Source organism: Micropterus dolomieu, linkage group LG12 (assembly GCF_021292245.1).
Source record: "Micropterus dolomieu isolate WLL.071019.BEF.003 ecotype Adirondacks linkage group LG12, ASM2129224v1, whole genome shotgun sequence".
In the NCBI taxonomy this organism is placed as follows: Eukaryota; Metazoa; Chordata; class Actinopteri; order Centrarchiformes; family Centrarchidae; genus Micropterus; species Micropterus dolomieu.
The window spans coordinates 21,592,959-21,609,929 of record NC_060161.1 but is presented as its reverse complement, the minus strand read 5'-3'; the positions used below and the strand labels follow the sequence as shown (position 1 = coordinate 21,609,929).

The 16,971-nt window shown below is 40.1% G+C and overlaps 1 protein-coding gene across 1 annotated transcript in view; it reads left to right on the top strand.

The window, feature by feature from the left end:
- The window catches only part of arap2 (ArfGAP with RhoGAP domain, ankyrin repeat and PH domain 2), a 133,188-nt gene that overhangs the window by 54,492 nt on the left and 61,725 nt on the right, over nt 1–16,971 (top strand). The window contains exons 11-14 of the mRNA XM_046064553.1: nt 3,310–3,509; nt 9,516–9,601; nt 10,584–10,766; nt 16,455–16,629. Of these exons, the coding sequence (XP_045920509.1) occupies nt 3,310–3,509; nt 9,516–9,601; nt 10,584–10,766; nt 16,455–16,629 (644 nt within the window). The remainder of the gene's footprint in view (nt 1–3,309; nt 3,510–9,515; nt 9,602–10,583; nt 10,767–16,454; nt 16,630–16,971) is intronic.

Genomic DNA, 16,971 nt, shown 5'->3' with positions numbered 1-16,971 from the left:
CCGCGGTCCGGATCCGGACCCAGCCGCCGTCCTCTCCGGACCGCCGACCTACAGCCCATTTATTATTGAGACTTACTACCTCGTGACGGAGCGTTTCTATTTTAACCCGCGCAGCTTTTCTAGCATTTACTGTACTGGTTTAGAGGACCAGGAAACTCAAAGACCAATCGCATGTGCTCCAATCGTCTCATGTGACGCTGCTCAGCCAATCAAATCTGTGCATACCGATGCTTGCGAGTCGAGTCCGCGAGATTCACCAGAGACGTTTTGGAAACACACCCGAATTGAGGAGACGAAAGATAAAAGAGATTTCACATGACTTTTAATCAAGAATGTACAGATTTTTACATGTACATTCCTCCCACGGGCAGTTCAAAACCAGAATATCTCATAGATCTAGATGCTAGCTGGAGCTCACGTTTCTCACTGAACAACAGAAAGTTGGAAAGTGGTAGCTCTGTAAGAGGAAATGAAAGAGAAGAGGAGGCATTACAGCTGTTCATTTGTTATGATGTGTTGAGTGTTTATTATAAAATTGGTTAAGACTACACTTCATCACTTCAAGCTACACTTTTTACTACATTTTTTCTAAAAATTAGGCACTTTAATTTAGTTTACTTAAATTTAGAATTTATTATTTGAATAGTTATTATTTATTATCCTTCCAGTTTGATGTGAAAACTGAAATATTATTTGATTTGACAGTCCGTTGTTGACTAAAAACATGTGTTGATACAACTATAGGTTATAGTACTGAATGATAACGCAAGTTCGTCGTTTTGATGTTCCGGACCTTTGCTTCAGGAAATTTTCTCTAACTAGACCTCTTTGAAATCTAATTGAATACCCCTGATATACAGTATAAATATTTTATTTCTTTCATATCGTGGATGTTTCCTCACCTCCCAACTTTGTATTCAATTCTGTGTTCAATCAGTAGATGAGATGACAGATGACTTAACCTGCTCTTCCAGTATTCACTGTATGGCCAAAGATATGTGGACTCCTGAGCATTACTGCCTTCACTGTTCTGGGAAGAGCTGCAGTGATTGGCTCCCATTCAGCCACAACAGCATCAGCGAGGTCAGGCAAATAGCCTGACTAAAATAGCATTGAGTGTTTACATGCGCTTAATTACTTAGTTACAGTCAGCTTTCTGCAATAACCTGGTTTCAAAAATTTCATGTATGTATGTATATCATGTATATGTGTATAAGTCTGTAATCAGGGTAAGGGACTGGAGAAGCCTGGTCTTCCAAGCTAGATTTCTCCTGGAGAAAGTCGAATTCTTTGTTATGTACAGCACACACATCACTAGGTTTCTCATTGGCTTTTGACATCGGCATTTCAAAGACCGAAGACAGGGAAATTATTGCTATGACAGCAGGGCTGCTGGAAGAAAGAAAAGATTATCACACACAAAGATGCATCTTTCTTTTGAAAACAATCCCATCTGAATTTCGACTAACACAAAGTAGCCTCTGTAATTGTATAATAATAAGTTGGGTTTCGACCACTTGGTGCAGTAAGAATCCAGACAGTGCCCGTGTCCTCCAACTCATAGACACAAGAAATTCAAATAATTCAGGAAACTTTTTATTGTGTGTTGTGGCCGTAAGATTTGTATTAATAATTTTTGCCATATAGTATAATTGCTGGCATAAGGGTGAAGTACAGTCTCACTCACTATTAATTACATTTTCTTGTGAGTGACAAATTACCTTCATGTGGGAATGCTTTTAGACATTTACTGACTGATAACACAGTGCTTTACTTTTCTCCAGGGCTGGGCACATTAACGCATTATTATCGCGTTAATGCAGTTTTTATTATTATTATTTTAAAAGCTCACTGGCTCTGAATACACATACAGTCAAACCATGGGTCACAGGAGGGGTGGGATGTTGATCAGCCTGCAGGATCACCCACCCAAACAAGCAACGGAGGGAGGCTTCGGCAGACTATGTTGGCTGCAGCGTGTGGGAGAAGTAGATAAACAAAAGCATGACAAGCGATCAAATGTAATAGCGAAGTGGATAGCTACGCACTCCATGCTGATTAGTATTGGGGAAAAATCACAACGTAGTCGCTTGGCCCCGCGGGATTGCTCCGAGCTCCTCAGGTGAACAGGAGACAAGCGTTCCGTGAGTAAACTGCAGGCGATCTATGGATAGTAACCATGACAACGACTTTTGTGCACTACACAGCTGTGGCCTATTTAACGTAAGTTAAAATTAAAGGCTACATAACTTTTCCTGATAGGCCTACGTCTAGTTTTGCGGGGATGCTCTGCCATGCAAATTCCCTCCTGTTGATGTCCTGATAACTATTTAGTAAACAGTAATAGATTCTAGAAACTCACAAACATCGAAGATCAGTCTCTCTGCCAATGATTTGTGCTGCGCGTCGCGTAAAAAAAGTTCAAGACAATTCAACTTTACCAGCGGGCGGGCGTGTGTGTGACGGGAACGCACCTGATTGTTGCTATGCCTTGTGCTCAACCACTTCACCTCAATCTAACAGAGACACTTGGTACTGAACACAGACTGTTTATGCTGCTCCCTGATAAAAGAAAAACGTTTCTGCTGATACAATAACGATTTATATATGTTAACCTGTTGCTCGGAAGGTGCCTGTTATGATTGTGGCTCTGGACTAACTTGTTTTAACAAGCTAGATAAAAGATACTGTGTAAAGGGAATACTGCTGGTTAAAAATCACATTATTTGTTTAAATTGTTTGCAAACCACATGTTATTGCACTTTTGTGTATATAGCTGTACATTTAAATTAAACGCGCACAATACACTACTTTAGAATTCATTATTCAATTTGCGCATAACTATGTGATTAATTGCAGAAAATCATGCCCAGCACTAGTTTTTTCATTTTCTCACTTTCACATTGATGGAGCCCTTGATGCAAGTTCTGATGGAACAAGAGTGTTAAACAGAATAAAAGAAAAATGTACATGTGTTCTATCTATCATCTATGAAGTCTTGTCACCATTTCCTTTAGTCAAATATAAAAATAATATCCTGATAAAATATCCTACTTTAACACTTTATAGATTTTAGAGGTGCCAGGTGAGGCAGACTGATATACTTGCCCAGTTGGCCCCTCTTCCCACTCCCCTATCAATTTCACCAAATCTATTGCAATCACACATAGGCATACACACTCAGCAACCCCCCAAAGTCTTTCCAAATATTGCACCCCCCTGTTATTCTGCTGTTTAATTGCTCTCTCAAATCAAATCAATAACAGTGAGGCATGTGTTGGGGTGGGGGCAAAAAATCAATTGTTGCAGCTTCACGGCCGAGTCAGAACGGGAGAAGGAAGAGTGGATTGAAGCAGTCCAAGAATCGATCGCTGAGACACTCTCTGACTATGAAGTGGCAGAGAAGATCTGGTTCAACAAGGCCAACAGGAGCTGTGCCGACTGCCGTGCCCCACAGCCGGAGTGGGCGTCTGTGAATCTGGGCGTGGTCGTCTGTAAGAAGTGTGCAGGTAAGGGACACACATATGCTGCTTTACTCCTGGCATCCCTCGGCTCTCTGATACAGACACACGCGCTGCATGCAGGTGCACTCTGATACCCCCCCCCCAAACTCCCCCCCCCCCCACACACACACACAGAATTATGTGAATGAAAGCAAGAAGCATGTCAAAACACGTTTTTTTCAAAGATCCTAAAGTGATGGTTCCCTATCAGGGTATCCCAAGTTGCACAGTGACTAACAAAGCTGTAAAACAAGAAGAAAAAAATGCAACACTTTATTTTATATCTCTGAAATTTATTATTGTAATTGTTGTTGTAATTATTTCTTGGAACGTTTCCTGGAAAAAACAATGTAATTTTGTACTAATTAAAGGAAAAATAGGAAAAATAGGGACAAAGTACTGAGACTGTAATTTTGGGTAGGATTTATTTATTTGCGTTAGGTTTGCATAGGCATGCAGTTTTTGGTTTCCAAGGGAATTGAAACCCAAGTAAATAATCATTCATTATTTAAAACTTCTTAACCTTATTCTTATTCTGCATGTTTTATTGGGGTTGCTTGTAAAAAAAAAAATAAAAAATCCACATTCAGCTGACCTGCTGTACTGACTAGACTTTAGATTATGCTACAAGCTTTTAAGTTGCAATTAATTATTGTTTAATTCAAGTGTGCTAATTGAACCACATGTCTATACAGTACTATTTACTCTTAATTAATCACAAGAAATTATTAAGAAATTACAGAGCCATAAAGTACTGTGTTGGCAAGTGAATGTGGAAGCACCTCCCCGCCCTTCCACGTACCTGCGTGGAAAGCCTGAGGCAGAGAGCAGCAGTAAAGACTCCCTGGTACAGAACAGGCATTAATACCAACTACGTGAATAATCCATACGGCCTGAAAGGTGGAGCTGGGGTGGCGGTGGGTTATGAGCTGCTTGCAGAGGGCAGCCAGGCTGTAGCAGCTTAAATAAGGCGCTTTGTATGGAATTAGCCAATGAATGCCAAGAGAGGAATCAGCTGAGCTGTCACCTGATGTGGCTGGCTTTAAGAAGGCTGCTATCAGCTAATGTGCTGGGATTGTGAGCTGAGCTTGACTTGCCTGCCTGAATTTACGCTATGCTATGCTTTTAAAAAAACTTATCTCCACTCTATGCATCTTTCTTTGGATAGTTTTACTACTCCTTATTTTAAAATTAAATAATTAGCACAGGGAAAATCATTCTTTACTTGAACTGCTCACAACTCACAGACATACTATGTGTGCAGCCTGTGACAGGGGATCAGAAGTAAGAACTGCCTGGCTATGAAGGGTCATAAGCCAAAGAGGTTTGTGAACCAGTTATGAAGACAAACACACATCTTGGATATACTAATCAATTTTGTTTACTCCTCTCTTTCATAGCAAAACCTTTATAGAGAGAACCAAAAAGAAAGACTATGCAGCATATGAAACATTTTGAAGAAGAGTCAAGATATGCTAAAGTAAAAAAAAAAAGAAAAAGCTTGTTAGCACTTAATTCTTAATCTTTATGTGTGGCCTGGTGTTTGTTTGTGTCTGTGTGAGTATGTACTCTGACCCAGAGGCGCCTTTGGAATGAGTTCCCAGGTGATAAGCCACTTATGGGAGTTGGCGTCTGGCCTCAGGACTCTCTAATCTATTTGGCAATGCTGGATGGCTCAGATGAAATGACAACAAAGATTAAGCCACAGGCGAGAACTTGGGGGATCCCAAACTGCTTCTTGACCCGGTAAACATGATTAGTGAGAAGCAGCACGCTTAATGCAGAGGGATATCTGGTTGGTGTGTAGTTTCATTTTTCGCGGTCCTGTACCCCCCCCACACCCACACCCACACCCACACCCACACCGACACAAAAAAAAGAGATCTTCTCCAGGCATGAGATTTCTCCCAGAATTGTAAGTTTTAATGTGATTCTTCACCTCTCCCCCACAGAGCCCATGTAATTGGTATGCATCAGATATCCCACATCCCTTTTCAAACACCCTTAAATGATTTCATTTGCAGGAGTGTTTAATATTACATTTTGTCGACACACTGGGAGAGAGAGCTGGTGAATATCTGCAATGAGGAAGATGTCCTCACACAGTGCTCTTCTTAAATTAGGTGGTGGTCCATTTGGAATACCAATGGCTGCTCGCACTTTTAATTAGTGCTCTCATGTCATGGACAATAAAGAGAAATGCTGAACAAGAGAAAGAGGGGAAAAAAGTAATGAGAAGGCTATTGGTGAAAATGATCCAACATTGCCTTTCCTCTTTTTGTGCCAAGAGAGAATGAATTTGAATACTCTGTAGTTTCACTGTTTGATGTGAAGCTACAGACTATTCATATTTTGCCTTTGCTTGCGCAGACTGGAACAATTATTATTTCCCGTTTTATGAAAGAAGATGAAAACAGGTGAATCTGATCAAAAACACTATCATACAAAAACCTGGGTGAAAATATATACACTGAACAAAATTATAAACACTTTGTTTTTGCCCCCATTCATCATGAGCTGAACTCAAAGATCTAAGACTTTCTCTATGTACACAAAAGGCCTATTTCTCCCGTTTGCCTCAGGCAGTGCAACACATCTCCTTCGTATAGAGTTGATCATGTTGTTGATTGTGGCCTGGGGAATGTTGGTCCACTCCTCTTCAATGGCTGTGCGAAGTTGCAGTCAGGTCAAGACCCCGATGAGGATGACGAGCATGCAGATGAGCTTCCCTGCAGCAGATGTCCGGGTGGCTGGTCTCAGACGATCTTGGAGGTGAAGATGCTGGATATAGAGGTCCTGGGCTGGTGTGGTTACACGTGGTCTGCGGTTGTGAGGCCGGTCAGCATCTTGATTTGCCACACCTGTGAGGTGGATGGATTATTAGGAGAAGTGCTCACTTTTTGTGCTCAAGTTTTCATCATATGAAACATATTCTGAGTTGTCCTTGTGACAAGAAGACCTTGCTCAAACTGCAATAAATGAAAAACTGTATGACATCATACCGAGCCACTAGTAGAAAAAACCTGAGTGTTCAGAACAGGGGGAACTCTCAGGTTCTGGTTTACAGGGATTTATTTTAAATTCTTTTTCATCATTATTTGAAACTTTTGCCATGTTAACATGAACATCTGGCCTTGTAACATTATAGATATGCCAGAAAATATGGAAAAGTATAATAGATCCCCTTTAATAATAATAAAAAATATTGGGTAGTGCAGTTTTAATGATTCATTCCTACTCCTGTTGGTTTCTCTTTAATGTGTTAATCCAAGACATAAGCCCTTGGCCCAACACCTGAACTGGTGAAATCCACATTCCTCGGTAACTTTACCTCCCCAATAACTGAAGGTGTCTCTCTTCCTACACTGTTCCTTTTGTTCCCACTTTTCCCTTCCTCCCACTGTGCAACGCATCCAACCAAAGAAAATGACATTGCTCCAAAGACCGGGAGGCCCCCTCTCCACACATGTAATTGCAACAAGCTCCCTTAAACCAGGATGCAACTTGTGGACACGTCTGCTTGCAACAGTTGCCATGGTAACCCACACATGCAGTGCTCATTGCTTTGCTTTGTTTCCTTCTGACCCGTCGTTGAGTGAGAGTGAGGTGAAAATGGCACACAAGTACAGGGTGTTGGAGAAAGTGGTCCATGAGCTGGGAAAGTTTTTAATTGGGGCCTGAAATTCTTGGCGGGTTGGGCAATTTTTGTGTGAAAGCTGGTGGGATGGGAATGCCCTTTTATTGTGTTGTTTTGGTTCCAACGGAAAGATGAAGACACTTTCAACAGGCAATTTATATGGGAAGTTCACACCATGAAACTGGCATGCATGCATGCACACTTCTTCAGCTTCATTACCCTTACACAAGTGAAAATGGTCCTGTGGTGCTATATGTCTTAGTAAGACAGCGAGGTTACTTTTGCCCAAACCAGATTTAAACGTAAGTCTGAAAAGACTAATGCATCCATACTTTTCCCACAAAATATTTAAAAAGTAACCTTGGGTAAGAAGGAAACCCCTAAAAGTAATCCCAGAGCTCAGCTAACATGGTATCAATGAGAACAGACCAGCATGGACAGAAGCAATATATAATAAGATTTTTTTTAATTAACCAACTATTGAATCAGTTTCAACCAGCAGACTCAATTGCTCCTAGATCTTTGTTAAAATGTGGAGTGTGCTAAATTATTTTATTAGAAAATTAGGAACAACATTCTGGGTGACACTAGTATATCGTGCTTCTCTCCCTAATCAAACGTAATGTTTTCAAACTAGATAATTCAGAAAGTTCCAATTTCAACCATTTCAACCGTCCTTAAGGAGGTTGTACATCAGATGTTGCTCATGCTCCAACTGCAGTAGTAAAAGTCAAACAACCTCAGAAAAAGTGCTGATGTAAGTGATGCCCCCTCAATTTATATTTCGAAACAATTGATAGCACAATGCTATAGTGCCTTTGATGAAAAATAACACTACAAGGTGCTTTACATTGTGCTAAAAATCAAACATAGGGGTGCGTTTAGCTCACTTGGTAGAGCTTGCTCCCCATGAACAAGGCTAACCCCTCATTTCAGTGGCCCAGGTTTGGAGTCCACCCTGTGGTCTTTTGCTGGGTGTTGCCCCCCCGCCTCTCCTCCATTTCTAGACACTATCCCGTCTCTTTAAAAAAAGGCACTAAAAACAATGCATACAAATGAGGGTTCAGTACTTGGTCCAATCTTTTTTTCATTATACATGCTTACATTCAGCTAAATTATGCGACCATACAGTCCACATTTGTATAGCTGTGCCGACAGCACACACCTGTACATATTGCTAGCTCCCAATAATCCCAATAGTTTAACATACTGCCTTCAGAATATTCCAGTTTGGATATGCAACAACATTTGAAATTAAATTATTACATAAGTTATTGGTGCTGATTAAATTTATGTGGGTTCAGAACTGGGAAAGCTGGGACTGTTCTTTGTCCTTAATATGTTCACCATTTGATCACATCAAGCCTGACCACAATAGGATGTGGCCTGGCATATCACACTCAAAATCCAGTCTGGGAGCAATTAGACCCATCAGTTAATTGGTCCTAGTGTCATATTTAAAAGGCAATACAGCTAAGGATGAAGAGCTCACAGCTTTAACATTAAATCTGTCCATGTTTTTACAGAAATTATTTGCGATGTGTAACACTGGGAGAAAATAATATATATAAATATAAGACTCCATTGTTATGGTTTGTTCTGCTCAGTATAGACATTACACCAGCATTCTTAATAAATTAGGTAGAGTAAAGAATGAACACTAGTTATCAGAAATTATTTGCTTCTTTTGATATCTTAATAGACAAATAATTTAAGGATTCTGTGCTCTCTAGATCTGTGTCAAGACGGCCTTTCCACAGCTAATAGCCCCACATTTTTATTCACAGTTGCTCTACTTGAGCATAGAAGACAGTAATGAGATCATGCCAAATCTAAAATTATCCGTCTTTACACACAGGACAATAATTCACATTCTCACATACAGCGTGTTTCTGCCAGATGTATTATGCATGTATGCTCTGTCTTTGGCCACAAGCAACCCCAGAAGCCTCTCATTCACCCAAATAAACAGGCCGACCCACAAACAAAATGAATTACTCATGATTCATTAGCAATTAATGGCCCTCGTTCTGTGCTTTCATTTCCAATTAGGAGTGCTGAGGGGACTAAATATGTCTGTTGTGAGTGAGAGAATGAGCTTCCAGTCATGCTCTGTTTCTCCATCTTTTAACTGCCTGTTTATTGTTTATTCCATCACTGAAATGTGTTTAGGTGCACACTATGGAGATTTCTGCGCATATGTCTTAATTTTTATTATTATTTTTTTTCAGGGACTAAAAGCGTGGTTTGACAGCTGTGAATTTTTGATATATAATTGAGAAATGTTTCATAAACCCAAGGGTTGTACGAATTTCTGAGTGTACGTTTGTGTATTTGTGAAGTCATGCTGATGACTGTGTCTTCCTGTGTACCAGGGCAGCACCGTTCTCTTGGCCCAAGCATTTCAAAAGTGCGGAGCTTGAAGTTGGACAGCAGTATCTGGAGCAATGCGCTAGTGGAGGTACTGTATGCTGTTTTCCTTATGAGTTTGAACAACAATAAATTCTAACTGCTTATGACATTTTTTTTCCACTATATATAATCCAAAGCAGTGTCAAAGGGGTTAAACATGAGTCCTATTTGATCACTTATGCCTTTTTCAACATTGTTTCAACTGGATTTGTAGTAGTCTTAAAATTAACTTTAGTTTTTGCTTGCCTTCTAAGGGCTTATAAACTAAAGTAAAATACCAAGTGAAGACCTGATAAGTAAAGTATCCAACCTGGAAAAAAAATCCCATCTGGTCCCTTCAGGCCTCCCTTCACATTTTCATGCGGAATAAGCACTGGCAGAGTGTGCGCATGTAGACAGGTAAGCAGGCCAGCCAGTCATTTCATTCAGACCGAAATGATTGACCGTGCTTATTACAGTCCAGCGACAGGCACAGATACGGGATTTCTTTTCATTTTTGTAATAGAGCATTTGGTTTATTTCTTGCTGTCGGGATGCAAAGAGAAAAAAAAATCAACAAATATAAGAAAAAGTGCTTCTGAAATAAATTGCCTACCCCAGCTTTAACTTTTTCTATGCTGCATATTTATTTTGTTTAATTTTATTCCTTCATTTGACTGTGACAGTGCAATATATAATACATATATTGCCCCAGAGAAATCTTAAAGGTAATCCTCAACTGTGCATATATGCATGTACAAATATATGTCGTCAGGTATGTCGTCATCAGCTAATTTTTACAGGGTGAAAAAAAAACTAACTGTACTGCTGTTGTAATCATTTGCTTACTCTGACCCAATGGATGGAGTTTATGTACACTGAAGTTGGTTTGATAGACCTTCATCTGAAAAAATAATCAACAAGTATGCTTGCCAAGAGGAAATATACGCCAGTTTGGGGTTGGGCAAATGTAAATTTCAAATCCTACTAATGGTTCTATCAGTAATTCTCATCTGCGTTTGTCTCCCTCTCCATGTTCCTTATCACATCAGCTCTTCTTGGAGGTGGGGAACAAGAATGCCAACAGTTTTTGGGCTGCTAATCTTCCCTTGGAGGAAGAGCTCTACAGTGGGGCTTCAGCAGAGCAGCGTGCCACTTTCATCCGCAGGAAGTACAGGGAAAGGAAGTACCGGAGGATCCTGGAGGGCTTTCATAACCGGGAGCAGCTCAACCAGGTGCGACTTTCATGTAGACACACAAAATTTATTTTATAGAGAACCTGTTGTTTTGAGATATTCAGCCAGTATTATTTTTTTTATTCATACATTAACAATTAGGAGTTGTGTCTTCTTACTGGCCATTGAGTATCACGTCTTTACACAAGTACTTGTCTAAGGAGGAGAAAATACACTGCCTTGGATTATACGCTGACTTTATGTTCTTTTCCAACCATATGCCAAACTTGTTTGCTTGTTAACTACAGTGGTATGCACCTGTACGTGTCTTGACTACTTTTCTCTGTAAACACGCAGAGTAGATGTTGTGCAGTACAGTAGATCTACCACTTGGCAACTCTCTCATTGCCCTTGTCAAGTTATCCTCAATATTAAATTTAGGGTTAGTTTTTCAGTAACTGTGTGTCACAAAGTGCTGCCTCATACACACTGATTATATTAGTAAAACTCTGATATTCTTCAGCTGCATGCTCACTTAGGTTCTCAAACTTTTTCACATCAAGGAACCCTAAACTGACACAAATTAGACCGTGGACCCCCCATTTGATAAGATTTTGCCCCATCCGATAGGATGTTACAGAAAGTGTGTGAAACCCATGACCCCAGCATTCATTCATTCTGTCATTGTGTTACTTATGGATGGAATTATAACAAAAAATGGGGACCCAACTTTGAGAATCACTGACATTGAATTCTAGAGACAGTGATTTTTGTCAGCGCTAGCATTGTTATGTTCTGTTAGCTGCGTTAGCTATCATAAAATTAGCTAGCAACGAACAACTAGCATATCTTTTAGATGTACTATATCCTGCCAGCAGCATAGTGTGAACAAGTAACACATCAAGAAGTAAATCTAGTTTTGACTTTGAATTTGTTTTTCTATTTGTGATTACCTGTTTTTCTGTTAAGTTTGCAGCCATTCAGTGATAAGTGGACAACTACAATAGCTGCATCTGTAATTCTGTTAAACATGGTACATAGCATACTTCATTGGCCAAATCCACTGAACCTGAAAGAGCCCATATATTCCTGACCTTTTGACCATCCGTAAGACAGCACTATAAGTAAAAATGCCTAAGGGGGAAGTCTTATCGATCTCAGGTGTAAGCAGGTTGGTTCTAAGGCCTTCTCTGCCAGTATGTGGTTCATGGTTTATTGCTCTGACAAAAAAAGCTCCTGTTTTTTGGCTTCCTCTTAAAGAGAAGGCCTTAAAGCACCATAAACTGAGCCTCCAAACAGCTAAGTTTCCACCTGCATCAGCATTTACGCAGATCAGCCTCCTTGTATTGTTTTCTCGTGGAGAAAAGAGGGATGGATATGTAGAGAGAACGACAGAATGAGGGGGGAAGTAAGGAAGAGGTATACTCGCCAGCTAAGTGGAAAAGTGGATTAGGATTCGCAACAGAAACGCTTGGGCTGGTTTTATTGCGGCTTTACTGGCTTGTGTGTGTGTCTGTGTGGGAGTGTGTGGTGTGTATACGTGTGAACATGTGTGCTGCTCCACAAAGGATGTGTGAATTTGCTGTTAGAGTTTTTTGCAGAGCGGTGTAGAAGAGGAAGTGTGACAGACACAGAGAGTGCGCCAGCCTAAAAGGGCTAGGCCAGTGGAGAAGTACGTGTGTGCACCAGAGAAAGAAAAAGAGAGGAAAAAAGGTAGAAGTGGGTGGTTGTGTTTGCTTTCTCTTGATCTGGTCTGCCTTTATAAGTGGGCTCAACAGATTTGATAGGGATCAATGTGTCATAGAGCCATTATACACACCCAACAGAGATGGGGACCTGAGTTTGAGACTCGGACTCGAGTCTGACTTAAATCGCAGCACACACAGTGACTTAAGACTTCACTTGAGACTCATCCTCAAAAGACTTCAGACTTGACTCGGACTCGTGAACAGTGTTTATTTTTCCCCTCCCTGCGTTACCTTTACCCTACCTACCTAACATGTACTACGTATCTGATGCGCGCGGCCACACCATAGAAAGGACAAACACCTTCAGCTACTGTGCCATTCATCACAAACTTTGGTTTTAAAATTTCATACAAGGCCCAAAGAAAGAAGCGCTGAACGCAAAATAGGTTAGTAACCTCAAGTGAGTAAACATGTTTAGCTCAGCATTGGCCATCTAACGTTAGCTTGTTTCTTGCTTTAGCTACGACCTACGAGACGTTAACTCTGACTGTCGTTCCTAATGAAAAGATGAATGAGCGTTTGTTAGATTGCCAAACTTGTGGTGATCGATTAACGTAACCATTTACGTCCCGCTGGCTGCCATCAGCGTTAATTATTAACGTCGGCTGCAAACAGGTTACAAGTTTATTGTGTTGATCATGTAATGTTACAGTTTTATTTAGTTATAATGTTAAACTGGTTTGAAAGTCTGTGTTAACTTACAGTAGTTTATAAGCTGTCATTAGTTGTAGATGCATTGTACATTAGGCTACATGGTTGTGCTGTGTGAAAAACAGGTTACAGGTTTATTGTTGGTCATGTTGACATTACAGTTTTATTTAGTTAATGTTACACTGGTTTGAGAGTCTGCGATTGGTGTTGGTGGTGTTTATAAGCTGCATTGCACATTACATTGTTGTGCTCTGTAAGTCAGAAACAGGTTACAGTTATCCCTTATAGCTATGCAGTGTTGTAAGCAGCCTGGCCTGAACGCAGCAGGTGATACAACATTCATTATAACCACGAGTGACTTGAGACTTGACTTGAACTCTAGCTTAAAGACTTGTGAGCATATCTGGTATGTCTGTTTAAATAATAAAAACCCTTTAAAACAATTCCACTGTTATCTCAACATAAAGTCATAAATCACAAGTAACCTATAAAAAATAACCAAAAAATGTATTTTTAACATGGACACAAGGACACTGAGTCTAATCTCATTGGACACGTCGTTCCACTTCTATGTCACACTTACTTACTGTAACACAAGTATGAATACGAAAAAATAAAAGCTATATAAAATCCAATCCTTTGGGAGTCTTCTCTGGGACAAAGACAATAATACTAGTAATTTCCTCATTGACATTCATGCAGTTTTGAAATCATGCAGTGGCATTTAAGCAAGTTTTATGGGCCCAGGGGTCATGAAACTCACTCAGCACATGCAGTAAATTACCGTTTAAAGTGTTGATTAATGTAATAAAATAAAAATTAAAAGGTACTGAAGTGATTTACACCTGACGGCATCAATATGTCTCTTACATAACCCCAACAGCGCATGCTTATTCTGTTAGGATGTTTCTGTTCTGCGTCCGTCCCCCTCATTTTCTGCCCTCTGTCTAACCCGCTCTCTGTGTTCCTTAGTCCCATGTTCCCCATTAAAAGCTCATATCCCAGTGACCTCCACAGAGTCTCCGCAGGCCACATGACCTAGAGAGAGAGAGTTAGGGGAGGGTGTCAAAGGCCCTTCTTATATCATTACACACACACTCACACACGCCGACACACACAAACCCTCTAGTGGCTGCAGTAATTGCTATGACACAAAGGTCATTTCCAGAGACGATACAGAATAAGGCCAGGTTGCATGGGACTATTTTGCCGTAATCTGACCCTGTCTTGTGTGTGAGTGTGTGTGACACATGTGGTGTGTGACTAAAACTAATCATATCTTTATATATTGTTGTATATGTTTTCTGGGTTTTTTGTTGTTGCAGAAACTGTGTACATAGAAATAAATGAACGCGAGTGTCTGGAACACACACATACTTAAATATCTTTATATCAGTGCAGGTCCTTTGTGTGGGCGGGCAGGTTATATTGACAGGTGCTTTGTTTGTGTGTGTACTTTGCCTGTGTATATGCGCAGCCTCACCGTGCCTCACTTTCAGACGGATCTTGCTTGTTTGTGGCAGATCGATGCAGCTTACTGACTCGGCCCAAGTCCGATGAAACGAGAGGTTGCTCGTTGAAATTCCGCTATTTGCCACTCGACTCCTCTGTTGATCCACTTTGTTGCGGGTCATCGTGCACAATGTCACATCAATTGACTGGACTGATAGGAAGAGACAGACAGAGAGGGAAAATATTATCCTCACTCAGACTGTATTCTTCTGACTCTTTTCTCTTGCTTCTCGTAGCTGGCTCTTTTTTTGAAGCAGGTGAATAGTTTTAACAAAGTGTGTCTGCATGGCTAGACATTACATATATAAGTGTAATTCTTGTCTCATATTAAAGAAGGAATTGAACATCATGTATTCATAGTTTGTTTTACAGGCCCTGGGATGAAGTACCAACCTCCACGGGCAAATGCTGAGGCAAGTGCAGAGGTGCTTTAAGCAGCAGTTCTTCTAATGGCTGCTGCTGACAAAGAGAGTTCAGTCTTCAGGGTAAAGCACTTTTGTAAAGAGACAGAAAATAAAGGAATATAAGAAGAAAATAAATATCTCAAGACGTCAGGGCCTTAATTGAGTATCTCTCTTCTTTTATCTCTTGGAGACAGTTTAACCAAATAATCTTCCATTAAGGAGATATTAAACTTTATGTATTAGAGATGTCTTTGATTGACATGTGTGTCAGCCTATCACAGCAAGCTGTGGTGGTTGCGGTTTGATCAATGAACTCTGCCAGGCTTTCCCCTTTTTTCATCATTCTTTTTTTAATCAAGCTTGGATGAATGAGTGCCCTTGAACTGAAAATACATTATAACAATGCTTTTAATTTAGTTTAATTGGAATTGAGTAGAAGGGATGCTTTCCGTTAGCTTAGCTTTGTTTGTGCATTTTTGGTCATACCGTATGATTATGGATTTCTTAGACTTCAATACATATTTTAAACCTGGAGGTTTAAGACAAAAATGTTTTGAGACTAACAAAGTAAAGTACACAAACCACAACACAACCAGTATGTGTTCTTATACAAAGTACATAATTGTATATTTTATACTACACGCCCTTCTTAACATGTTTTAACATTTTCATATTGTAAAGTTCTTGCATACTCTTGGATATATTCACTCCATGTGTTTTTGTTTTCCTCAGTATGCGCTGTTGTTGTTTTCTCAGTTTGTTATTCATCCCTTTTCCCACATTTCTCTTCTTCAAAATTGTTAGTTTCATTATATTTAATATAGCCCATTTGTCCTGTTCTTATTTGCTATATTCCTTTTTTCACAGGGATTAGAGATTTAATGATTCCCACGGGGAGTATTAAAGTATGATCTTATTTTAACTTCTCTTTTGAACTCAGCCGGCGGAACTCAATTCTAAACTTTATATGGTTTTCTGATGCCACTTTATAGACTCTCTGTCCTCTATCAACCTGCCATGCATACACAGACACACAGAGCGACATCAAGCTTCTCCTCCTACACAAGAAGTGAGACCACAATCTCTTTTCCAGGGATTTTCGCTGGTTCATTGTCTGGGATGTGAAAATTTTAAAGGTATTAATCCAGTTATAGAAAGCTACTTAGAAATGCAATGAGCCGCAGCTGCAGTTACTCAGTCTTTTATTACATCAGGAAATGTTAAGTGACAAGTGGACTTGAAGATTTGTGATCCCTAAAAATAAGCCTTTAGAATCCAAGTCACAAACATGTCGAAATTACAGATACAGTTTTATCCTACACAGAATACATTATTAAAGAATTTTATAAATGGTGCTGAGGCCTCATGAGAACCATATCGAGTGAAAGCACAGTACAGAGAAACTCTTCATGGGCTCTTTTATGTGTGCACAGGCACTGTGTGCAGCTGTGGTGTTGCCTGACTTGCTGCAGACTATGGCGCTGGTGTTCAGTGGGGCAGATGTTATGTGCGCCACCAGGGATCCAACCTTCTCCACCCCGTATCTCTTGGCCCAACGTGCTGGACAAAGGCTACAAATGGAGTTCCTGCACCAGAACAAACTTTCCGGTAAGCAACAATGAGTGCTGTTTACTGTTGCTATGCCTGTCAGGGTTTCCCTTCCTGCATGGCACAATCATTTGGCAGATTTACCACTGAAACAGTTGTTCTCTGATTACATACAAAAGTCAACCGAAGCAGTTATTTCATTCCGAGCTGATGACTGCCAGTTTAGTCACCTGAAATGACTTTTTTCTACCAGATTTTATCAGCTGTAGCTAGCTAGCTTATTTATGCTAACTCTGAGTTGGCTTTTTAATGTTTCCAGTGGACTCACATTAATATTAAAATTCGGCAAGGCAAGTTTATTTGTATAGCACATTTTAACAACAAGGTAATTCAAAGTGCTTT